The 26748-nt window shown below is 37.3% G+C and overlaps 1 protein-coding gene across 4 annotated transcripts in view; it reads left to right on the plus strand.

Annotated features, from left to right (window-relative positions):
* The window catches only part of COG5 (component of oligomeric golgi complex 5), a 173111-nt gene that overhangs the window by 90549 nt on the left and 55814 nt on the right, over positions 1 to 26748 (plus strand). For all 4 annotated transcript variants that reach the window (XM_064702835.1, XM_064702836.1, XM_064702838.1 and 1 more), the window contains 3 exons: positions 22091 to 22256; positions 23315 to 23427; positions 23522 to 23599. In XM_064702835.1, the coding sequence (XP_064558905.1) occupies positions 22091 to 22256; positions 23315 to 23427; positions 23522 to 23599 (357 nt within the window). The remainder of the gene's footprint in view (positions 1 to 22090; positions 22257 to 23314; positions 23428 to 23521; positions 23600 to 26748) is intronic.

Consider the following 26748-nt stretch of genomic DNA (forward strand, 5'->3'; position numbering starts at 1 on the left):
AGTGAACCACTGCTTCTGAGCCTGTCCTGAGCAGGTTAATGATGTGGGATACTTTTCTCAAGGCTTAGTCAGTAGATAGGAAACCCATAGGAGAGATACCCATTTTTAAATCAAACTCTTGATCTAGAATCTGTCAAAAGGATCAGAAGGTGTACCTGGGTGGTTGGGAGGCTGGGGGAGGCTGCAGATGACAGCAAGGTTACAGTGTGTTACTGCCCTATGTAAGGCAGAGGTTAGAGGGGTGCAGTGTTTGTGTAACAAAGAAACCTTTATCTGCTCATTAATCTTACAACTTGAAAAGCTAAACTGTATGTAGTTGTGTATTTGGCTTAAAGCTACCCTGTGTTTCTGCATAAAATGAGATGTTACAAGACAGCTTGCTGAGGAGTGGCAAAAGGCTGACAATTTCTGCACTTCGTTTATTCTCCATGACTCCTAGAGTGCTCTTCCCTATCTTGACCCTTTCACAGCTTGTGTGAATGTTTTGACTGTGTTTTGGTGTTAAATAGTTGTTGATAGTTGCTTTTCAGTAAGCCTCTTGTGTTCTAAATATTCAGCATTTGCCTCAGTTGGTCTGATAGTAGACCAACTGGTGCTTTATTGTTTCTTGTAATTGTTTGAAGTTTATGAATATCCCACATATTTCCACCCCCAAAGAACTAACTCAGTAGCAAAGCTTTTACTGGGCTGTGCTTAACCATGCTGTGTTAACAGCTGTTTTAAGTTGATTCAGCTACTGATGGTTTCTGTGTAAACCTTTCCCTCCAGAATTCTGCCAAAACATAATACTTAGACACAAATTGAAAATACTCTGGCTGCTGTTTGCTTAATATTTGGCTAGATCTAACTTCAGAGAAATACACTTTTAGGCCACCTTTGAGATTGTTTATTCCTGGCCAAAAAAAAAACCCCAGTTGTGCATTGGAGAAGAATATTACTTACGATCTGCTGTAGGAAGGGTATCCTGAGTTTAAGAACTGATTTAACTATTGGTCTACCACATACCTGCACGTGGTATGAGGATGTGAAAAGCAGAGATGCCTATTTTCTCAAAATCTGCATGAGAAGATTTGTGAAAATACATAGTTTCACATGGATACATACATGAAGGCTAAAAGATCCACTAAAACCATAGTACTCTTTCTCACATTTTGGACTTTCCCACCTGTTACTCACTACTGCTGTAGACTTTCTCAGGAAGAATGTTTTTCACCTTCTGGCCTTCAGAAGTATTTCATAGTACAGTCTCTTTGGAATTCAGTCCCTGTTGAAGAAATGTTGGTAAGTAATGAAGACTGTAGAAATAAAAGTAATCTTGAATTCTCACTTATCTTTAATTTTCACTGGAATAATTAGGAGTTGTTTTCTATGTGTTAGTTGAGTATTAGTAAAAATAAACTAGAGGAGAGATACGGCCAAGAAGGTAAAAATAACTGAAGATAGAATTGAATATATTCTATGGGTATAGTGAATAGCTCTAGAAAGCTTTTCAGTGGAAAAAAAGGCCAATTTTTATTTCCAAGGAATAAAGCACATAGCTTTAATTTAGTATTTAATGTAGTATTTAATTTTGTGGTGAGTATTTGTTATTTGTGTTAATCCAGCCCTGTAACAAGCATCAATGTGTCATCAGAATTACTACATAAATTACAATTATTTCAATTATTTTTGTTTTGTTTTGCCCTTTTTCTATCAAGCCAGAGAGAGAGTAAGGCATTCTTTTTACCTTTTCTCAATCTGTGGCTCATCTCTTTCAGTTTGGCTTTTAGGATGCTGTTGTTTGCTTCCTCCTTCCCAGCAGTTCACTAGAAGATTCAGGACTGAAGCCAATTCATTTGCTTTCCTACTTTATTACCAAAAATGGCAAAATTTTGCCAATGTTGTCATTTTCCCATCTCAATAATAGATAATAAAGTTGCACATGGGAGTTTTTGCATATCTTTAATTTTTTTGAGTGTGGGTGGAATACTATTTCAGGCTCTTACTCTGAAATGCTAAAACATGAAAGACTGTATTATGGTTTTTTTTCCATGATAGCCAATATTTTTAGCTTATTTCTGATTCATCTGAATCTGAGATAAGATATCAAAGGCACAGATACAATGCTTTAAAAGCCTTGGGAAGACAAAGCGTTTCAGCCACTTGCTTCGTAAAGAAAAGGGGACAACCCTCCCTAAACTTTTGGAAATGTGTGGTTTTTATTTTGCATTTTGCCAGAGGACAAAGTCTCTTGACATCACCTGTAATTGAGTTTGAAAGGAACTAGTGTGGAAGACAAAATCTGTTGAATTTAAATGCCTCGTTGTACAGGATGTTTTGGTTTTGTTGCATTTTTAAATGCTGTATAGCTTTATTGAAAAACGCTTGGACAAAAAATTTTTAAAATACTAGTGAAGAGCAAAAACCTCTTCAAAACCTTTTATAATATCCAGGGACAGACACAGACATTGTGAGGAATTACTAACATTACTTAACTGGAAGTAGTAAATTCTGGCTCACCTTATTGCTGATAGGAAGGGATCTGTAGTCTGCTCCAACTCTGCAATGAAATCATATGACTCACACCATTCCTCCCTTAGTTTAAGGTTGTCTCTGTTCTTATTAGTGAAAACATAGGTGGCCATCAAACAGTTTTGCTTAAGAAAGACTCTGAATTGTGAGTTACTGTAGATGTTAAGGTGAAAGGGGAGTATGATATACATGACTCAAGAATCAGTATGAGTACATACAGATAATCTCTTATGTAAGTAAGGCTGTATAATCTTTAAGAGCTGATGAGCATTTTGATAGAGGAGATGCAATTTGATTTAAAGAACTAAGAGCACCCAAAAAGATTAGCTGACTTATCCATCAATGTATCTGTTAGGTGATTGTTTTTTTAAGGGAGAAAATGTACTCCTGAAAAATGCAATTTTTATGTTTCAACAGATAACAAAGCAATTTTTCCCTATTATAGTCAATGTAACAAAGTGTAGATGCATGTGGGACAATACCTGTGTGCAGGTAAGGTACAGACGTGCCATGGCAGGATTTTCAGGATTACCAGCTGGAGGAGGTGCTGGTTTCCCAGCAGCAGCTGCTGATTTTCTAACCAAGCTATCACTCTGAAAAAAAGAGCTCATGCTTCCTGCGTGAGATTATTTGCCCAATTTTAATTTATTACTGTGGGCATTATTGAATTCTTTTACATCTTCTTTGTGCAAATCATCTTCCTTAGAATGATCAAGATTAATTAAGGAAGTCAGTGATGAAAAACTGAAAACTGGGGTTATTACAATGATTAACAGCAATATATGATATTAGATGATGGGTGACAGAAGTCCAAAACTAAAAATATTAATGAAACAACTATTGAAGTGTTCCTTTATCACTAAGCAGTCATGTTACTGGGCAGTGTCAGCAATTACAAGTTAGGCTAATAGGGAGTACGTACAGCACCTGTAATTTTGGGACACATCTTGAAGGGTAAAATAATCTTTCAAATACTTCTCTTGGCATTCCCAGTCATGTTGCTGTATTAATATTTTATCGTTCTGAAAGCAAATGTCTTTCTGAGGTAACAAATCTTTTGGCTTCCAAGTGTATTGATTGAATTTAAGTTTTCCTTCTAACATAGCTGTTAAAATACATTAGGTACTATTTAAAAATGGTAATGTGTCACAGCAATATGTAATACTAGAAGAAGACTTGTACCAACTGGCAGTTAAAGATTTAACCATTGTTTCTAGAACTTCTCAGCTACCACCTTTAGTCCTTAAAAGGCACATTTTAGAGGCTATCTAGTTTGGATTTCAAAAAAGAAATTTCAAGAAGGAATGTATGTACTCTCTCAGCGTACTCTCTCCTGGAAGGGGAAGTACTTTTCTGGTAATTTCATGCAGTGTTCCAAAGAGAATGTTCTCCTTCTGCAGAATATTTTGCCTCAACATAGTTCTTCGTGTTACATTTTAAGCAGCTGCTATCTGTGCTTAGGATGATGTGCTGTAGTGGCAATCAACCCTTAGTCTGTGAGCCACATGTGGGGACAGTGGCCCAGACTGGTACGTGCCTCTGAGAGCTCCCTGTGTGCCAGGTGCCTTCCATGATGCTCCCCCAGCACATTCCTGTGCACAGGCTTAAAATTGTTGCATGTATGAGCACAGCCCACATTCACACACTTTCTTGGTGTCCCAGCACTTACAATAACCACACATGTGCTGAGTCAGCCTCCTGACCAGCGCAGGCTTCTCAAGAGTGACTTCTGTCAGACCAGCTTAGCTTCCTTCTGTTAAAGGCTCTTTGGTTTAGAGGATGGAACTGTGAAAGGTGGGGTCTGATATTTTATCTGCAAGAGTTCTTCACCTGAGGCATTTTCAAATTCAAACTGAAGAGGGATAATCTAGACTTAATAATAGTAAGGATAATTGTGGAGGGATAGAATGTAAGAAAATAGTGCAGAAGGCAGTCTCACACCTGCGGAGTTGCAGCTGTACTAATCACCAAAGATGAGGAACAGGCCTGCCCTTAACAGGCCACAGCTGTGTCCAATAAGGATGAGTGCTACAAAAGAGTGGGTTAGCTGGGTGAGGAGAGAGCTGGAGCCTGTGGTTGTGCTGTGAAGTAGTCAGTGCTGTGAGGAGTTGCCCATGAGAAATCACTGAGAAGGTGTGGGACTTCTGCAATAAGATGACTACAGATAATCTTTAACTGTTACAAGATCAATGCAGAAGAGTTTGGAAAACTGTACACGGTGTTGCTTCTCTTGCAGTATTGTTGTCACAGGCTCCTTGCTGGGTAATAATTAGCATTGACTCCATGATTCACAGAAGGCTGATCAATCACTTTATTTTCCTATACTTATCAAGAAACCCACTGCTTTTATAGATGGTTTTGATACAGGTGGACCTAATTGGTCCTCCAGTCCAAACACCATCCCCATTGGCCAATTAAGAAACCACCCTTTGGCAAACAAATCTCCATAACACATTCCACATGCTCGCAACAACAGGTGCAGCAAGTGAAGATAAGAACTGTATATCATTCTCTTCTCTGATCTTCTCACAGCCTTTCCCAGAAAGGCCTGGTAAAGTTATGTGTTGCTCTCTGTGGCCAGGGAGCTGCTGCCACACAATATGGAAGAATTGTATCCAGTGAAGTTCTGCAGGGATTTGCCCCAGGGCTAGCGCTACTCAGTGCTTGCATTAATGCTCTGGATGATGGAATACAGAATATACTTATTAAATTTGCAGGCTACACTTGTCTAAGAAGGATTAAGAGGTTTTGTAAGGACAGAATTAGAATGATCTTGTGAAATTGATTTGAAAAAATAGGATTCTATTAAAAAGGAAAAGTATAAGGTACTGCATGAAGAGAAGGAACAAGGGAAGAAAAGCATGGCTCTATAGCAGAAACACTTGTGTGGGTAGGAGACCTGCAGAAGGATATTTTGATGTTATAGTGGATTACAAGCTGAATGTCATCCATGTCAAGTAGATACAAAGGAGAAAAATATTGTACTGGGAGGTGTAAGCATAAGTGTACCTGGAGTAATTTCTTAGCTCTACTCAGTAGAATGACCTTTATACTCTACTCAGCCCTGGGGGTTCTAGCAGTGAATTCAACATGTTAAGAAGGATATGGACTAACCTGAGAGGTGGTCAAGTGAGGAGCAGTGAAAGCTGGACCTATGAATAAGAGTCTTGATAAATTTCTGCTAGGTGGTTTGTATTTTCGTTTGTTGAAAACTGTTCTTGTATAGAAGGAAAGCAAACTTGAACTCCTCAAGATCTTTTCAATCTGTGTGGTAAATTTTGACATGGTGTCCTGGAACTGACACCAGAACTGACCATCCAGCACCCTGACTGCAGGGGATGCTCACATAAGAGCTCAGCTGAGGGCCAGCTCCCCAGCAAGTGCCACATCTCTGACCCACAGAGCGCCACTTGTGAGTGTTTACTGTAGTCTTTTTACAGGGTAGGGAATATGGCCTGTGGCCCTTCTTTGCACCTGCACAAATGCAGGTGACCTCCCCAGCCAGAGGAGTTGGACATCCCTGCCTTTGCTTTGTGATTTACAGTTGACAAGACACATTTTTAATGGATTTCAGATTTCACTAATGGAAAATATTTGCTGCTGTAAACAAAGTGAATCACCTTGTTGATAATGCAATACTGTATTTCACACACTGATAAGTTTGTAAATCCATTGGCGCACTACTTGATAGGTTGAAGGGCATTCAATACCAGCAGTTTGCTCTCTCATGTATATAGACCAGCAGCATGCTTTGCAAGTGACAAAAAATAAGAAGGAGGAATCTTTGTGGTTCATCAGAATTCTTAAAATCTGAATCATGACAGTTTTAGCTAACTCTTACCTGGAGTCCTTTTACCTGCAAGGATATCAGTGGCTGGTTTTAATAAGCAAATGCCAAGAAAGATGAATAACATTTGTTATTTTTAAAGAGAAGATAAAGAAACTTTTAAAAATAACTAACAAATAATAAAATAATAAAAATTGCTCAAGAAAAAAACTATCAGCTTTCAAATTAGGAAAGCACAAATAGTGAAATAACTGCTTATTGGACAGGTGAAATGGGTATTACATTTGTTAAATAGAACAGGGGGGAATTTATGCTCTTGGAAACAAGGAATGGTGTCTGAGAAAAGGATGCTCCAATGATGAGTGCTGTCAAGATCCAAGTTTGAATAGTATTTTGTCCCAAGTAAAAGTGTATGCTTTAATAATACTAGATCTTCAGAAATACATATAAATGTGCTTAAACTATTTGTTGGTATTTACTAAAACTTTAAAATTAGAGCATGAGGTTGAAATGGAGTGCACATGTTTGTGGTCTGCTGGGACTCTCTGTGTCTCAGAGAAATGCTCTACACACAACGTCAGAAATAATCACAGGAATTCTGTTGGCCTTATGAGGGGTAATGTTCTTCTAAGATACTGCAAATAATTTGAAAGGATCCAGTCAGGAATTTCTCTGAAAATATTTGTGCTGTGCTCACTGCACCCACTCAATTGCTTAATATAAGATTGCGTTGAAAAGCTTGTGTAGAGATGTAGAGATGTAGAGATAATAGTCATGTAAAGAAATGGTGGAGTATGGCTCACATCTTAGGAATTTTAAATGCACAGTATGGATAGATAGTATTTGTGTACAGCAGTTAGCACATGTATCCTAATAGGTTTTGAGTTTCTTTCTATATTGTTTCTTGAAAATGAGTTATACTGGAGGTAAGTGAAGATGGACACAGGACTTGTGTAGATTAAGTGGAGCTGCAGAACTTAAGCAGTAAGGCAGAATATAAATTTATATATAAAAACCCAGTGCACTGCAGAACTTAGCAATTTCCATAACACTGCATCATACTATATTAATAAACTGAAAGGGACAGTAAACAATTTCCTTCAGTTGTCTGTCCCCCACATCTCTGCCTTCTAGCAGCTGTACCTTTTCTCCACTGGAGATAGTGTCACTGTATTCAAACTGGAATTGTGTGGTTTTCATCTTAACTTGTTTAGCATGTGGCAGCATTATTAAAAATGTTATACAACATACTAGTGATCCTAGTATGAACCTGTCTGAATACAGATAAAGTACAGTATTGCATGCTGAGGATCTGTTTCTGGGAATTTCTGAGAATATTAATGAAAAAAAAAATTAGTGAATTTCAGTCATTAGACATTTTGGCAACAGTCCATTATTTAAATGGCATTTCTTTATTTAGGATGTCTGTTGGACCAGAGAATGAAGACAATATTTTTATATTTAGCTTGATAACTGGAGGTACTAAATTATGTATGTATAACATAAAAGCTAAAATAACAATTTAATTTTCTCAAAAAGGGTGTATCTAACATCACATGAAACTTACCCAATGTCTACAGAGACCTTGTGCATAGTTCTATGTAAGATTCAATGTGTTTACTTTTTGTCAGTCCACGAGGCTTAATTTATTGGTACATAGCTATAAAAATACAATTTTTAGCTGACGTGCTCAGCTGTCATCTTTTGTTTAAGTCTGTTGCAAGCTGTTACAAATATCTGCATGTTTTTTAATGGGCCACTTAATTCAGAGAAAGTACTAAATTGTAACATTTAATCAGATTAATTCTTGGTATTAATGTTAAATCAATAAGCATCTCTTCTGATAATGTATGTTGCTCAGGTTTCCTGTACGAGGGAACCAGCTTCCAAGGTTTAGAAAGTTTTTGGCAACTTCCAGACATTCCCTGAGGCAAGTTTCAGATTTACTGCACATTGTTTCCAGGTGTGCATAGAAAAATTGGAGCTGCTGTTCTCTTGTATTCTGTATTTTATGCTTTGAGTTGAGGGACTAGCGTGTTCAGTAAAAGTTTACCTGAATTTGGTCTGTCTCTCTACTTTAGATGATTCCGCAATCTGTGTTACCAGAATTCCTTACTGTTGCTGTTGCCCCTCCAGCAGCTTTGTGACAGAGGTGATGTGCCAGCATCAGTGTTCTGCAGGTGAAGAACAGAAGCCAAGAGAGTGAGGGGTCATGCACAGATTGGTGATGTGGCAGACTCCAAGGTCTTGCTGTGGTGGTGGGGAGTGTGGTGATAGCTACAGGAGTGAGGTTCACAAAACCTCTTCAGTCTCCTGGGTGAGCTAAGTGAGCTGAATTAAGCACTTGGTGAATTAAGCACTGAAAGTTTGAGATTTGCAGCAGAGATTTGATACACTGATATGCAGTCAGTGTATCAAAACTGCACCTCAGCACACATTTACAGCTCTTCTAGGGCTGGTTTTGCTGGAATTCACCTGCCACTACCTTTCCTGAGCATAACTACTTGGGGCTTCCTTGTAGGCATGGATGACTTGTTTCTTTAACTGCACAATGCAGTCAGTGTATCAAAACTGCACCTCAGCACACATTTACAGCTCTTCTAGGGCTGGTTTTGCTGGAATTCACCTGCCACTACCTTTCCTGAGCATAACTACTTGGGGCTTCCTTGTAGGCATGGATGACTTGTTTCTTTAACTGCACAAGTGATGGAAACAATGAAAGTGCTGGAGAAGTGTTAAAACACTGCAGGAAGTTGGAAGGAAGGCCAGGGTCATCCTTAGCCTGAAGGGCTTTGCCTTGTTCTCATCTGGGAGACAGTGACCTGTCCTTGAGCACCAGGCAGGGCTGGGGTGGTCACACACTGCTGTGGCTTAGGACTAAGGCATGGCACTGGGTGCTCTTTTACATATTTATCATTTACTGCTGCAGACAAGACATTCATTTGTGCTTGGGGTTGGATCTACATAATAAAGAAGGTGTAGGCCCAGGGGATGTGATACTTGTGGGGCAAAGGGAGGAATAATTCTAGTCCAGAGTGGATGGTTTATTTGGGATGTTCTGCTCTTGGCTCATTTTGTGAATTTAGGCCTCAGTGACTTGCTGAAAATCGTGTCTTACATGGCTGAGTTTGAACTCTAGTAAATAGATTTTTTTTGTCTCTCTGTAACTTAAAACCAGGCTCAAGTCATTGCAAGAACTATTTCACAGACTGTTCCTTAACTGCTGCTATTACTTCTTACCCAGAAATTCACATGGTTGAAACTGATGTTAAAAATAAGCTTTCCCATTCTCTGGTGATTTAAACCTGCAAAGGGAGAATAGACAGCAAACAGCATCTTTTAGTGTATCATTTCCTTTCTGCTGCTGCTCTGGCTGTGATGCAGAGGCAGTTTAGTTAGGCATTCCCCCCGTCCATGCCTTTTTTTTTTCTTCTTTTTTTTTAATCTCCCCTTCTTTTGCTACTCAAAGTTATTTTTTAAAATAGAAGTATAGGGGGCAGATGCAGTGATTGCTGCAAGAAGGTACTATGGAAACCTGTCACGACAACAGTTTCAAATCAAAGTGAATCTTTAGCTGCTGAAGAAGTCCATGTATTTGTCAGACTCCAGTGTCTCCTCTGCAGTCAGAGTTGAAGAGGAAGGAAGTGAATAGAGCAGTGTTGAGGGGAAAATAGATATTCTTGCTTTTCACTTGGGGAAAACGCATTTCTGGGCTCAGCCTTGCAATTAGATATCCTGCAATGAACTTCTAATCTGGATCCTAAAATTTCTCAGTTATGTAATGTATTATAATGCTGTGGTAGCAATATTGTCCTTTATGGTTGGTGAGATATGTTTGCCATAAAATCTAGCTTGTAAGTGTTTCCAGATGTTCCTGTTTGTTTTTGTGGTTTTTTTTTTAAGAAGACATCAGCAGATGAATTATTCACAAAGCTCAAAAGAAGGTATTGCAGAGAGCAATAGCTAAATAAATATATCCTTAGCATACATTTCAGTTATGGATGTTGGTGCATATTTTTCAGATGGAAAATCAAAGCATGATGTGAATGTATTAGATCCCAAGTCACTTGATATTTGTTCTCTGTGCCCTTGCTAAAGAACACACCATCAAATAAATTTTGCTGTTATTAGCATAGAATGCAGAAGATAAAAAATGACACAAATCTGGTACCGCTAGTAATATTACAACTGATAGATTCATTTTGGTCTGTTTCAGCACTATGCTGATGCATAATAGTGTACATACATCTATATACCTATATGAAGATTAATGTTTCTGGGTTAAAATAAATATTTGGAATGCCTGTGATTAGTCATTTAAATATGGCACTTCCTGGGGATATTCCAAAAATGTGAGTTGAAATACTGAAGTATTTAGTCTTTCTGTGGTCAGTGAAGTTCCTGGACATATTTTATAATGTTTGGTGGTCATGTTTGTTGCTGCTTAGAAGTATTGGAAAACAATATCTAACAAACAGAGAATATATAAGGAAGACCTCTCTTTTTTTTTTTAATTTAAAAAATACTGCTGTTCTAAAAGGATTATAAAGGGAGGAAAAGACTTTTTGGTGGAGAAGTCACTCTGAACTAGTAAATTAATATTTCATTATGTGTAAATTTAGAAAAACTGGATTTTTTTTAATTGACGAAGGTTTTATTTTCACATTTTGTCTTAAAATTTTGGCTGCAGAGTTATGAAGGCTTGACAATAATAGACATAGTGGTAGTCTCTTTTGTCCTGTGAGATCCTGATCTTTCAGATTTTGATGAGCCTGTGCACATTTATTAAAAGATATATACTGAATTAGAAACAGATTATGGGATTGTGCAGACTTTGTCTGCTCTGTGATGTAGAGAGCTTTATATCACTTTGCCATTGTGCACTTGCCCTATATAGAGGTAATTTAGGAAGCCTAATGCAATTGATGTCCAACTGTGACACGGTATTTTTATAAAAGTAAAACTCTTCACTGCTCCTAGCCTTTCTAAATGGTTAATCAAAGTGGATTGACAGATTATGTGTCTGGGGTTTTTTGTCTTTCTTTTTTTTTTCTGTGTAGGTGTTTGTGACTCATAAATGCAGAATTAGACCGAAAATCTGTGAGTGGATAATGGAGTATTTGCAAGTACTTTATTGCATGTTTCAGTGCAGCACAACAAATAGCCTTCACTTTCCAGTGTTTATTTGTAAGGATTTATTATTGTGTGGCCCTACTAATCTCATAATTTTTGCTTCTGTTTTTCTGATAGTGCAAGAAAGTGGTTTATAAATAGTTTCTATAAACGGGTATTCCTGAAAGTGCATCTGATCTGAACAATATTTTTATATAACTGTCTTTTATGGTAAAGTAATAGGTGAAAATTGAGAAGTCATTAATGTTTTATATCCCTTCACTCTGCTATGAATCACCACTTAGCTGTTTGCCAAAAACTTTGCATTCTGTTTAGTGACAATTTTAAGTGAGGATCAGCTGGATAATTTTTAAATTCACTTCTGGTCCTTTTCTTTGGAAATTCGTATCAATTAATTTGACCTGTTACCAACTAAACATGAAAACTTATTCTTCTATTGTAGATGATGTTTTAAATACATATTAACTCAGACTTAGATGATGCTTTTTGAAGAATTCAGATGGCATTACTGTTCCAAATATTTTAGGTCTTAATAAATTCTAAGGAATTACGAGCTATGCAGTGTGTGTGTGAGTGGGGAAAAAAAAGTCAGAATACCTTAGAAAGCTATTAAAAATGTTTTTGATCTCCCCATTGAGACTAGTTGTTTTGAAATATGAAACACTTAGGTTGGTTTCATACCAATTAGTGAATGTCATTTGTGATCACTAAAAAATTACTCCTCATAGAATATCCGTCATGAAAATACAGGAATGTTTAATAATATTGAATTCAGCTTTCTTTGCAGACAGAAATTATTTTAAATTAGAGGCTGTTGCATAGTCTGTTTCTGTGTTCTGGTTGTTCATCTGTTTAGGTGTTTTCCCTGGACTGGAAAACTGTCAACCATTGTGTGTTGGACAACTGTCCACAATGAGAAACTGCAACTGCACTAAGGATAGATAGTACTTACAAGGGCAAGAATGTATCTGATTCTGGTACTTTTAAGGTAATTAATGCAAATATGATGATTGATTCATCTCTTTATATGCACAGAGGCCTGGGTCACTGCTATGAACTGCTCAGCTGTGAAAAGCTTTGTGAATAAACTCTACTGTAGGGGTGGAATGAAGGAGACTGGGAACACCACGTGTCAGTACAGAAACTGGAAACTAAGATTAGGTCTTGAGGGTAACTCCAAAGAGAAAGATATGAATGGAAATAGCTGTTCTGAGAACAAGACTGCAGAAAGGCTAGGGGATGGAGTGGGGCATGGATACAGCAGAGCAGTGAAATAAGGCAGTGGTGCAGATGCAGCAAGGTAGGCTAAGATTAGGTCTTGTTGAAAACAGTTGAGGTAAGACTGGAACAGGAACCATGAAGGTTTTTCTTTATCAGACATTGCAGTGTTTTAATCACATGGGTCTAATCTTTATAGAATGAGGTTAAATAAAGTTGTCTTCCAACGTCCTAGTCCATGTAAGGATTTCATTACCATTTATTAATTGATTAAAATATTTCTGATTTGCTTTAGATACTGAAAGGTGAACAGCATGTATGAAATTCTGGTAAATTCCAGGGATGCGCCTGAGCAGAGACTGACGTGGGCTTTGGCTGGATCTCTGTATAATACATCCCAGCCTTTTAAATTTTTACTTTGTGTATCTGTGTCTCTTCAAAACTAAAGCTACACTGAGGTTCTTTCTCTCCAGATAAGATAGTATGTTATTGTTAAACGCCTCTCCCAGACTGTAATTCTATTTGTGGTTTGTACTGTTGACTGTTGATTGTTAACAGGTTCTCCAGTAATGCAATTAGGGGATCCAAGGAGAACATACAAAGCATTAATAAGCCACATCTGCATAGAGCAGAGTGAAAAATATGATTGACTAGCCATGATACTTATCTAAATAAGATAATATAATTCATTTTGCCTCTTTCTCAGGTTAAAAATCTGCTCTGTCTTAATCCTCTCAGAAAAAAAATCAGTGCTTCATCTTGTTCTTGATCTGCTGCTCTGTGCCACGTGAAATTCTGCGTTATCGTACATTGTTACATTTATGGTAACAAAAAGATTTAAAGCTTTGGATAAGCTTGAAATGACACAGGGAACTGAACAGTATGTGGCATTAGAAAGGAAAAATCTTGGATCAAAATATTGCAGTTCTTGGGTGATAAATAATGTCATCTGTGTGGAAGAAGAGGTGCACTCAGCTGCTTATTCTTCTCTTTCACCTCCCTTCTTTCCTTCTGCAGGCAGCACCCCAGCAGGTTCCCATTTGTGTGAAGGTTTCAGAGTGCATTGCTGGCTGACAGCTGAAGTGAGGAGTGGGGACTGCCTTTTTTCAGTGGCCAAACTGGATCCCAGTGTCTGTGTTAGTTGCAGGCAGAGCTGGGCACAGTATTTCTTTTTCTGCAGAGAACTTCAATTTTTTTTCCTTCATAGTAAAATTTTTGTGTGATACAGCTTTGCCCGTTTGATTTTAAAGAGACTGGCCTTAAAAAAAAAGAAACCACAACCAACTAGAAATATAAAATCTATTTCTATAAATGTTGAATCTGTAACAAAAAGAGTGAGTTTTGTCATGCCAGGGGACAAATTCACAAGAGAACCTGGAAGACTTAGACTGCTGTCTGGGTGTGGGTAACACTGCCAGCACTGAAGGCATGTTTGGGTGGATACATGGGCTTGCTCTCTTTCAAGCTGGCCTCAGCAAAACTTGATGAAAATGACTGCACAGATCCATTGTTGCATTACCTGGAAACTGTAAGAAGAACTAGGAAGAGAAAATGGAGCAGAAAGTGTCTTCTGGCTCATTCCTGAGCAGCCTGGTGTGGTAAACCCTCCTTTGAGCAAGCAGGTGGATTAGGGCATCTCCAGCAGTCCTGGCAACCTACAGTTCTTCACCAAATTATCTGCATTTCCTGTAGATATGCGATACAATGAACTTGAACTTTGTATTAAGAAAAAAAAAAGTTTTAAAATTCTATGCAACAACAAATCTGACCATGATGGAGGTCTGTCTGTAGTTGAATATGAAAATATTAGCTAAAAAGAATTTAATATAAAATAGCTTTTTAAAGTTCATTCCTTTTAAATACATGAGGGCACTTCAGGGCTGTTGACAATATACGCGCAGATTCCAGAAATGAGATGTTGTCACTTGCATAGGTAATTATTATCTTGTTGCAAAGACTAGCAGGAGAACAAGAAAACCCAGATGGCTTTTGGTAGATATTTAAATAATTCAGAACATACCATTTAAAGGATATTTTTTCTGAGATAGAATTTAAACTTCTTTTTTTTTTTTTGGTAAGGAGAGAAAAACATGTTAAAACCCTTCAGCAGCTAATTCCTAATGTTGATTGTTAAGACTGAGTTAAAAGTGAAACTTGACATTTTGGTTTTTTAATGGCTTTGTTGAACGTTCTAATAGAGTGAGCACGTACATAATGATATTGTGAACTGGAAGAAAACATCTGGTCACAAGCTTTTGTCCAAATATTAAAATTAGTACTGAGATTTTGTGTCCTTACACTTCTGTTCTTCAGTAATGGGACTTGAATCAGCAGGTGGAAGTCAGGGTTGCACAAGGACAGGAGAGGTGCTGCAATCTCACCTTCTCCCTGACCTTCATCAGTTGTGTTTTTAATAGGGAAGCCACATCTTCAGATGTGAGCTGGTTTGTTATCAGTAAGGGATTTAGAGATTGATCAAATTGTGTAAGAGGTGAGAGAAGCATTTTAAGAAGCTTGATTTGGCTCAGAAGCCTCCATTTCCATGTAAAATTTTGTATCATTTCTACTCTTTAAAGACTTAATACTCTTCCTACACTCAAATAGGGCATTGTAGGATAAAATTTGTAATTGTTACGGGCTAGTCAGTGTAGCTGATCTGTCCTAAGAGGTGCCAGATCCTTTCTTTGAAATTGCTGTCACGTTGATAGCCTGAGGCTTGGTAAACTTTGGAACATTGCTTGATGTTTCATGAGATAATTCTTTACAACAGTTCCTGATGCCTTTCTGTCCCATTAGCTCTTAGCCATCTGTTGCTTTGATTACACTATTATGGTGAATAAGTGTTTTGGCAAGCTATTTAGCTGTGTTGAAAAATCTTGTTTCTTTGCTTTCTAGTATTTTATTGCTACTGTATCTTTTTTTTTTCCCCTCCCCAACCTTTGTAGTGCAATGCTTCTTGCTATTTCCTTCTTGTTATACTAAGAAACAAAAGGCTGACCTTGTTTGAGGGCATGATGAGGTTTGTAACTGTGCTTTGCGGCTGTTCTCCTTTCATGTGAAAGTCCTTCTACCATGAGAGGTTGTGTATTTCAAACATGGGCTCACAGAAGGGAGATATTATAACCTAAGCAAATTTAAATGTTTGGCTTTGGGACTCTTGCCTCTTAAGGCTTAAAATTTTCTTTTAGTGTGTTTACATCACTATCACCTATGATATTTCTATAGCAAATAATAATATTTTAACCTCTCTCTCCTCCCAACATTACAAAGACCAAACCAGGAAGATCTGGGTTGTCATTACTGTATTCTTTGGCTTTACAATGTCAATTTGACCTTTTCATTTATTGCTCAGGTTTTAGAGATGAACAGAGTAAAAGACAGATGGGGTGATAATGAACACAGAGATGAGCTTCCCTAAGTAGGTTCATTTTTAGGAGCAGTGATATATCAATTAATTTTTTTTAGGCATGGATATTTGGAAATGGAATAAAATACTGTTTTAGACTGAAACTGAATTTCATTGGCATTTAATTTCTACTTTTAGTTTTTTGTTACTTTTTCTGCAATTAAAATAGCTGAGTTACACCTCAAAGCAAGAATTCCAACCCTTCTAAGTTAATTCTGCTCAATAGGTCATTTTGCCTTGGCTGTAACTTAGGTGGCCAAGTTTTCTTCACTGCTTACCTTGTTGAGCTCTAAGTTGAACTGCAGCTTCTCCTGGAGTAACTTTTCATTTTTTCCTTTCTGGTATCTCTAAGAGTTGACTAAGAACTGGGTAGCTGCAAGTGTTTGCAAAACTTGCAGTCACTTGGTCTTTGAGTAATACTTGTCATTAGGGAGAGTAATGTTATTTATGGGGAAATTACTGGAAGGAGGCAGGCAGCATGTTGTAATGGTAGTGAGAGGGGTAAAGGGGCAAACACTGTAAAGGAACATCTGACTGGGGATTTTTAGCCACTCCAAGGGGTCTTTTTTGGACTTTGTAAAGCTGTGCTGTGTTTGAAATTGCAACTGGTATCTCCTACAAACAAAAGGAGCAGTAAACTTAAAAAATTAAGTGAAATAGCTCCCAATGTAGCAAGTTTTCTGTCAAATGAAATTAGTTAATACTAACTGTCAGTCAAAGATACTCAGAAGTATAATCTAGAAACTGTAAAGACTGCAAGTCTTTTGTATTCGTTGTCAGAAAATACACATTAGTTTACAAGTTTGGTTATTTCAGTGTGCATCCTGGTCTGGGATTGCTGTGTTTTAGTGTTGATTATTTCTCGATGGTTAGGGAATGTTGTTGTATTCCTTGCTCACCACGTTGTCAGACCACTCTGTTTAAATGATTCCTGGACTAATTAGTAATTATGAATCTTCCTTCAACTAAGCAATGTATGTAATTATTTTTGAGCTGTGTTACATTTTTACTGCTTCTTTATGGGACATGGTGTATGTTTTGCATAAGAGGGAACGATGTGACAGCACACTGAAATCACAGCTCTTGAGTTATCTGTCTGTCTGTCTATCTGTCTGTCTATCAGCTTGCCACAGCCTCTCCTGAACAGGGGTATCTGTTCTCTGCAGAATGATAGAGATTTTCAGTCAGAGCCACTGTTCTGATTCTAATAAGTGAATTAGGAATGTCCTGCATTAGTAGCTATGGAACATAATTTCCAAGTGAGGAACTAGTCCAAGTTTGACTTCTCTGTATGTGGTCCTTCTAAACTATATTGTAAAAGAGCATTTTCTTTGGAGAGCTGTTCTGATTATTGGTGATGCAAGTACTTGTGAAATGTAACTGCATGAAAGTTAACAATTAATTATATTTGTAACACTGCTTCTTTGTGTAAGCAGTAGCAATTGTCTCAGATAAACCATAAATTGTCTCAGATTGACCATAAATATTGTTGCAAATTAACACATTTTCATTTGAGAAGGAAGTTGATAGTCCACACAGGTGCAAATCCTGTGGCATGGGATCTTTGGGACAGATTTGTACTGGATAAAGAAATAATGATGTGAAGTTCCCCAAGACAGAACTGGGTAGATAATAATATCCACATAGTGAATCCTGTACCCTGAGAAGGTGGAGTGTGAGTTTGGAAGCTGTGTTTGTAGCACTTGAGCCATTAGTTTTGCCTGTTATGCAAATTTCTTGTTTATGGTTCAACCTTATGCTAGGAATCTTCTGTCCCCAAATTTGCTCAATGTCATCACCACTCTCACTTGTAAGGAGCAGGTTTGCTTGTCCAAGCTGCATTTCTAATGATGAAGAAGATTATTGCTCTCTCCTTAGCCATGCTTTCAGAAGATTATTCTGATAATACTAGTGGCAGTCATAAAATAAAAGACTACAATCTTGGCCCTTATAAAATAGTTGCCCTATAAAATATGGGCAGTTTAAAAACCAAAATTGTTTTGTTCCATCCTAGGAGATACTTTCAAATTAGAAACGTAGGATATAGTTAATTAAGTCTTTAATGACATCTCTGTTTAGTCTTCTCAGGGTTATTATCTTTGTGGGAAAGGAAGTGACCAAAAGGGGTTGTGCTCTGAGAATGACTGTAGCTGCCATGCTGGCCTGGACAGCATCTACTCACCTGCTCTTTGAAACAACCACATGATGTAATTGGGAAAAAACCCACATTCGTACTAATGACTGCATGACACTTATTTTTCTATTGTCTGTGATTGTCTACAGAACCAAATGGAATGGGATGGGGTAAAACTAATCAGAAATTATGTCAATAAAATGAATGGTTCTCATGCATAGAGAAAATTAGCAAATACATCTGGTGTGAACATCTCTTCATAGTTTCTGCTGAATGAGTATCTGTTTTGCAAACACATTAATTGAAATACCCATACCTTTTTTTCAAGTGGTGACTGGTATCAACCTTCTGACCAAGCTGTTAAAACTATTGTCTGATGGATACTGACAAACTTTGGTGTTTTAAAATATTTGTGAGACTTGTTTCGTGGTAGAACTAGCTTTTGAGCATGCTCATTTTTTATTTTCTTCATATGTTGAACTGATGACTCACTGAGTCTTCTTAAGCTCTTACATTTGTGGAATTTAGTTTCCATGTATCTGTAACATACCATGTTGTGACTTGCCAGATGGAGAAGTGCTTTGAATGGAGAAGGGTATTATTGGTGGACTTAATGCCATCTCTCCTTAACTCCCAGATGCATAATAATTTTTGCAATCTGAAGATCACTGCAGTTAATTTTTGAGTAGGTAGTGTTGTTGCCCTACACTTTGTGGGGTCATGTTTTTACTTCACTTGTGTATGCTTCTGTTTATGCACTTAGATTATACTGTATTGCTAACATATTCCTAAATGAGCTTCTGTTTCTCTTTGCCCTCTACTCTTTTGATTGCCACAGCTTCAAGCAATGTACATTATGGCAAATGTACAAATTTTTTATGGACAGAGATTCTATGGGGAACACTTTAAAATTGCTAAGTGTAGTTGCCTGCAGTGGCAGACAAATTGGTTGTAAAGTACTGCTGATTAACTCATTAAATTCCATCTCAAAAGTAGTTATTTTCCGTATTGTTCCTCTTGGATAGCTATTCTGAATATTATTCTCTGATGTGATTCCCTTTTCCTGTGTAGATCACTGTTGTAGTCAGTTCTTTTTCAAATGCATGCTTTCCTCTTGATAAAAATTATGGCAGCTTTTCAAATCTCAGACCTGTTTAACTTTAAGCCTTCTCATGTAGAAGAAAAATATTAAGGAAAAATTCTTATCAATAGCATCTATTAGTAGTAGCAAATTCTGAAATACTGGCTCTCAACTTCTTGTCCAGTATGTATAATGATAAACAGTTTAATTTTGAGATGTATATGCAAGCCTTAAAGTATAATAATTCATTTCCATCCTGCTTTCAACATTTTTTTCCCATAATTTTTATCCTAAAGTGGGGGGGAGCTTCATTTTTTTTTTCATATTGTCTAAACCTTGAAAGTAGCTGTGCATAAAATTTTCCATTCTCTTAGGATTAGTCATAAACCAACAATGGACTGTTACATAGCCTGTCTGGGGCATATGAAACAATAACTGCTTCCTGAGGTGAGAAAATTACTGTAAATGAATCAAATAAAATAATACGCTTTGTTCTACCTCGTCAGGGATTTGATATGTCTCTAATTCCACACAAGATGAATGAATACATGAGCTAGCAGCCCTCTGTCTGTGGCCATGTCCACAATTTAAAGCAAATAAGAAATAGGCCACCTGCATAATCTTTGTTCCATTCTGATTTTAATTTTGGTGCTATATTTGGAAGATACTTTGAGTGAATAGAATGTTTCCATGATTTTGTATTTTGGTTTGAAACTTCTGGCTAAAACCATTTCTTTTGAAATATAGCTCAGCCTCTCTTGGAGTATGTTTTAGTGTCTTTCTTACCCAGTAGCTACAGAGTTAGTTTGCTAAACTGTGATGTGGTAGCTCTAAGATTGATTTTTTGCCTGCAGTTATTTGTGCCTGTATTGCCTGTTTGTCAGGAAAATAAGTATCTGGCCATTGATTATTTAAGGGTGGAAAGTGCCCAGCTCACCTTTCGATGCTGTTCTCTTTTTTGGCTATTTAATATATAAACATTAGAGCCTGACTGAAATCTAGTTGAGCACTCCTATAGTAGCAGTAAGGTATTGATTTTGTATTACTGACTCTCTACCTGGTTTCATAATTGTGTAAGTGTTCTGTAAAAATTACAACAATTTAGGAAAGGCTGGTAAATGAGGTGTGTCTTTTCTATCTTTTCTTCCTTTTAGTTTTATTCTCTTTCTTTCTGCCAGAGTCTGTTCATTCTATTCCCCATCTTCTTCCCATTTATATTTTCTTTCTCTTGTTCATTCTGTCCCCAAATTCCCTCCTTGCATTATAGTACTCTTCATTTTCTGACATCCCATTAATCTTCCAGTCTTTATGGCTTACTTTCCCACCTCCACAAGCACACCCACAGGATGCTTAGAAATTTTACAGCATACCCAGTTGTCAAAAAACTAAATCTACAAGTCCCAGACCCGTAATACTATGCTGGGAATGCTCATTAACTCCCACACTGTTTGGAAAAAGAAACTGGTATAGTTAGTATATGGTCTGCAAACCTAATACATGCCTAATATTCCTTTGCTTTCCACTAAACCTGGGAATTCCTTATGGGAAAGAAGATGGGATTTGGCTTTTTTTGCTTTAACTTAGTTTTGATCTTGTAGGAAACCTAGAAAAAAATGGCACAAATGTGCAGCTATAGGGCTGTGACCTCTGAAACACTAGGTTTGAGGGGAACACAACAGATCAGAAAACCTGGTGCCTTGGGTGGATGTACCAGAAGTGCATCCTCAGCACAGCAGCTGCACCATGGCCAAATCCAAAGTGGGCTTTGCAGTGGGGAGTGCCAGTGATCTCACAGAATTCTCAGATGCTTCTGTCCAGCCTGACTGCCAGCATTTCTGTCAGACCATGTTCTTTACTGCTGGCAAAAGTGACTAAGAAAAATGACAAAGGACTGCATCTCTAATGTGTATATGATCAACTGATTGCCCCCTCCACTAATTGCCTGTAAATGCTAATTAAAAAAGCAGCATTCAGTGTATGGATGACAGTGTTTAGTTTCTAAAGGCAATAATTTGAGGCTTTTCTCTTGCTAAATAGCACCCATGCCAGTGTTTAGTGTTGATAAGTGGAATTATCATTAAATTTAATCTTTATCAGAAGTCTCTTAAACAGTGGACCTGGACACTTTTTGGACAGTTTTCACTTCCCTGTGTTGAGCAGTTGTTTTTTGTGGTGTTTTTTTTTTTTTTTTTTTTTGGCAAATAATCAGGAAATGATAACTGCATTGGTTTATTTCTTAATTCTGCTGTGAGTAAAAATGAAGTTACTGTCAGCATTAGAAATAGAAATGTAGAAATACAAGCTTAAACTTTGCAGTAGTCAGTAGTAGAGGTTTGACCTGCTTCTTCTTATCCTTCATTAGTATTTTTTTAGCCTGTATCACTTTTAATTAACTATTTGGGACTTAACTGACAGTAGTGTAACAAGCACTGCATGTTAAAGTAATATTACCAGCTACACCATAGCTGAATACAGCTGTGCTGTAACTAACCCCAGAGTTACTGCATCAGTCACTGATAACCCATCCCAGGTTAGATATTGCCAGCAGTGCTTCCAGGTCCTTTCTTTCATTCATATTCAGAGGATAGCACCAAAAGGATCTAAGCAAAGCAATTGCTCAGAGAGCAGAGGAAATCAGTCCTCTCCTTTACCCTCCATTCTCTGTTTTGCAGTAAGGATGCCAGTAACTTAAACAAAAAGAATTAGCAAACTGAACTTAAAAGATGAATTTGCCCACTAAAATGATGTCTCATCAGGGATAAAACACCTCAATAGTGCAGTTAAAGATGATTGTTATTTTTTAATATCTTCTTCCTTCAGAATCCTACTCAAGTGGGAACTGCTCTTCAGGTTTTCTATAATCTTGGGACTTTGAAGGATACCATTGCTAATGTGGTGGATGGATACTGCACAGTGCTGGAAGAGAACATAAAAAATGCTTTGGATATCAAAGTGTTGACCCAACCATCTCAAACAGTTGCAAGAGGTATGGTACTTGTTTTACAGAGAATGATAACTGATTATTTTTCATAGGAGTATAGTATGTTATAAAATGGAAGAAACTCTCACATCCAAGCCTGTTCTAGAAATGTTCCCCTGCTTTAACCACTAGAGGGTTGGATTAGGCATATCTCAGAAAAAAATTAATTTAAAAACATTTAATTTGACAAAATCAGGTCTGTCTGATATTTGGCTTGGAGGTTTTCCTTTATTCCTCCCTTCCACTCCTTCCTAAGTTGCCCAGAAAATTGTCCTCATTAGGTTACAATCTGTAGCATTTTCTTAGTTGTTTCTCATGGAACGATGACTCCAAATTCTTCTTTCTTTTCATGGGTGGGAGAATTATTTGCAATCATTGGAAGAAGTGTGCAACTACATTGTTATGCTTTTGTCAGGTGAAAACTGTTTCAAAGCAGACTATTCAATATGAAGAAATGTTGCACTATTAAACATGTAGTTCCCAGTTAGCTCAGATACCAAAAAATACAGAGGAATTGAGTGGGCAGGAAAATTTGAACTTTGGTGTTGGAAACATTCAAATTTTTTTCAAAAGTTTTGCAACAAGGTAGGGGTCCAGAGCCTTAATCAGCGGAATAATACAGAAATGAATTTTCTATGAAGTGATTGTTGAGAAGCTGCATGCCCTTCAGCTGGAATATCAATTTTTTTTGCAATTTGTCAATGCATTTAAGTCCTGAGCTGGTAATAGCTGTATTTTTCACAGTTACTCTCTCCCCCCCATTTCCCTCTGTTCTTAAATCCTGGAAAATTTGCCTTACTGTGGTGTTTCTGTGGAAGTCTGAATTGGTAGAGCTTGTAACAGTCATGAGCATGAAGTATCCCCACAGAACTTCAGAGCTTAGTCAGCTTCTCAGTTGAGACAACTGAGGCCATTCACAAAGCTGTGTTCTGAATGTATTTTAGGCTGCTTTGGCTTATAAAAAAAGTATCTGTCAAAGTGCATAGAGATCAATATTTCCAATATTTTGATTTTCATTTGTGGAAGCTGCAATGTGCTGCTGTATATGTTTAAAAATCATTTAGGTGGCCCTGGTCGAGCTGCTATGCCAACACCTGGGAACACAGCAGCTTTTCGAGCAGCCCTCTGGACAAACATGGAGAAACTCATGGATCAGATCTGTGCTGCTTGTGGACAGGTACTCTGCAGCTAGTTCCTGTTTGTCTCATCATGCAATTTTGGATGTAAGAATTTAGATATCACTTTCCCTCTCAATAAATTCTCTCTTACAGGTGCAGCATTTGCAGAAAGTACTGGCAAAGAAAAGAGATCCTGTGTCACATGTCTGCTTCATAGAGGAGATAGTTAAGGTAAAGTTTTAACTTAGCTGAATATGCTTTAGTAAATCTCCCGAGAAAAATGTGATGAGAGAATGAGTTTATTTACAGTTTTGCAGTTCCATAATTTTTTTTTACTTAAATTGATGGGAAAGTGTTGAAACTGTAACATTGAAGGATATATTTGTGGTCTGTGGGTTATATCTGTAGGATGTAAACATGTTCATTTTGTTGTAATTTCTTTTGTTTTCTTTAAAAGGGAGCTGATAAGGTACCACTGTATGGATCATTAATGTCATTCCATAATGCCATGTGATTTGAGTAATTAATTAAATCTGTTGGTTTGCACAGGAGAATGTGTCTTCATCTATCATTTTCAGCCATCTGTTTCTCACTTCTTGACAATTTCTCCCTTGAAAAATAATCATGGCTGTTCTTTTGAATACCTATTATTTTCCATTCATTTGCATTGTTTTTGTATTCATATTTGGAATAATTTGATTAATGGTCTCCTTCAGTGGTAGGAACAGGATTACTGAAACTGTCTCATCAACGTTAGTAGAAGAGAGCGAAAACAACAGACGTGTTCCTGCTGACATCTCTTTCCAAGTGTGTAACTGGATTTTTAATTTACATGGACTTAATATTTGAAATAGCTTGGGGAAGCTCTTCATATGCAAACGTGGTCTTCTCAAAAGTGAAAGCAGATAATGAAGGTTAAATACAGCCTTTACCTGTCTCTTAACCCTGTCTCCAGAAGATGTTGCACAGAACATCACTTTTCTATGAGGCACTTCAAGCTTCTCTTTCTGTGTTCAAACAAACAAACAAGCAAACCACAACAACAACAAAACAACCTAACCAAAATTAAAAAATCCACAAGCCCCCTCAAAAAGTTTATAAGCTTCTAGTGTATTTTCTTAATTAAGAAGTGCTTAATCTGGAAAAAAAAAAATCTGTTGCTGCCTGGATGGATCAGCCCTTCAGTGGATCAGCATGTTTAGGGAGAAACATAGAAACCTGGAGACAGACCAGAAATGCTGAAAGGAAGAGTTTGGATGGAAAGGGAGCTTAGGTAAATGATCTATTGGTGCTCATGAGTGGCTCCCACCCTCTGCCCTTGCTTCTGACTTTCACTCTTCCCTCTTGTAAAACATCAGTTGAAAAGGAGTTTTTCAACAACTAAAAAAAAGTTTTTCCAGCTTTTTGAGGCTGATAATAGAGGGAAGCCAAAGGGAATATTTTATCCTCCTGGAGACTAAACGAACAGGGAAAATGAATTTCAGTGAAAGCAGGGTAAGGAAAAACGCGTTAGAAAATAAAAAGCTTACTGGGTTGTCTTATGCTAAGCATGTTCCATCATTTCTCTGATTACTCTTCCTTCCCTTAACATTCATGCTGTAAGATTGCATCTAAGTGAAAAGTTTTATTTCCCAAATAAAATCCATGGATGCATTTTTCCACAGTTTTCACTCTTCCAATTATTTTGCTCTTTGGTGGGTGTTTTGGTGTAGTAAAGTGGCAGGCTGGACGCTGTCATTCTCAGTGGGGCAGCTGAGGAGGAGTGGTACATCCTTATCTGATGTTCTGCTAGCAGAATCCTCTCAGCAAGGCACAGTACTGCTGATGGCACCCACGCTTCACTCACTCCTTGCCTGAAAGGGTTCAGTACAGCATTGTGTTTTTCTTGGACATTCTCACAGTTAGACCATTTCTTCTCGTGTCTCTTGAAAAAGGAGTGGCATCAGGCTGCAAATGAGTGAGGTCACACCAAAGAGTAGAGCTGTTGTTCAGACAACCAGACATGTACTGCATGCTGCTGAAATTCAGGAGTGTAAGTACAGATGGCTGTATGGGAGAGTATGAATTGGTTTAGATATAAATAAGAAATTGGTATTTTGCCATTTACTAATGAAGATTCGATCTCGTGTTAAACCAAACTGAAATGTGCTTTCCTCAGCAAGTGTTCTGGAGAGGGAGAGAAGCTGGATTTTCTGTATTGTATTCAATTTCATTAATAAACTGAGCAAATGAACAAAACAAGCCAAAGGTACTAACATTGTACCCGTTTGCTAGAGCAGCATGCCCACTCCAGAAGATAGGAAAACGAATCATCCACTCTACAGTCTGTGCACTAATTACTGTTACTGATGTCAACATTATTATTATTATAGTCATCTTCTGCAGCAGCTGCAGTACCACTTTGCCTGTCCATCTGCTTCCTTGTTTTGATTACTGCAGTGCAAGTATCATCCTAGGAAGCATAAGAGAGGAGGAGATCCAGCCTTTTTAAAGCACAAGTCCTTTAATAGCAAGGAAGCTACTTGCCTTTTTTTTTTTTTTAAGTCATCATTCTCTTTTTCCATTGGGGATTTTTTGTGTCTTTCTCTTCAGAGATAGCACAGCCTGCAGTTTTTCTAATTTTGCATTATGATCTCAAACATGTGCCTTCCGGCTTTCTAATTACCTGTTACCATAATAATGTTTGGTAGTGTTGTATCATGTTGTATCCAAAAAGGTAGTTTTAAAAGCGCTAGCTAATTAATTAAAGGATTCACAAAAACTCTCTTTTTAAAAAAAAAAAAAAAAAAAAGGAAACAAAACCTGACAGATGAAGAAGCTGAGGTACAGAACTTGGAAAATGTTAAATTCTGCAGTTCAGCATGAGGGCAATGACAACACCTGTACCCTATGCTTTCTCCTACACAATTCCCTTCCAATTTTTACCTTTTTTAGCTATAGATGTGGCCAAAAGTTAAGTAACAGTATCAGGCTTACATGAGGATCATGGAAGAATCTGGACATTAAATTTATACTGCACATTTTTTCACTCCTTCCCTTTGCAGATCTAGATTTTGGTGTTTTTCCTTTGACGCAATATGAAATTAATGCAATTCTGAAAAGAAATAATGTACTCATAGTACCTTCTAAAAACTTATTCATTTCATGCTTTTCATGAACGATAGATTTATTATTAATGTTTACATATTTAATTTACAGATTTAATTTTTTAACAAATCTATTAGTTGTTTAAAGGATAAATACAATTCAATGTACAATTTGTGGGTTTTATGTAAGAAAAAAAGACCTTTAATGACTAGATTTTAGTTGGAGAGGGCCAAAAGAATTCAGAACTCATGCAGTTCTGATTTCCAGTTTTGGGGAAAATGAATACAGCTTTC

This window comes from Zonotrichia leucophrys, chromosome 1A (genome assembly GCF_028769735.1).
Source record: "Zonotrichia leucophrys gambelii isolate GWCS_2022_RI chromosome 1A, RI_Zleu_2.0, whole genome shotgun sequence".
NCBI lineage: Eukaryota > Metazoa > Chordata > Aves > Passeriformes > Passerellidae > Zonotrichia > Zonotrichia leucophrys.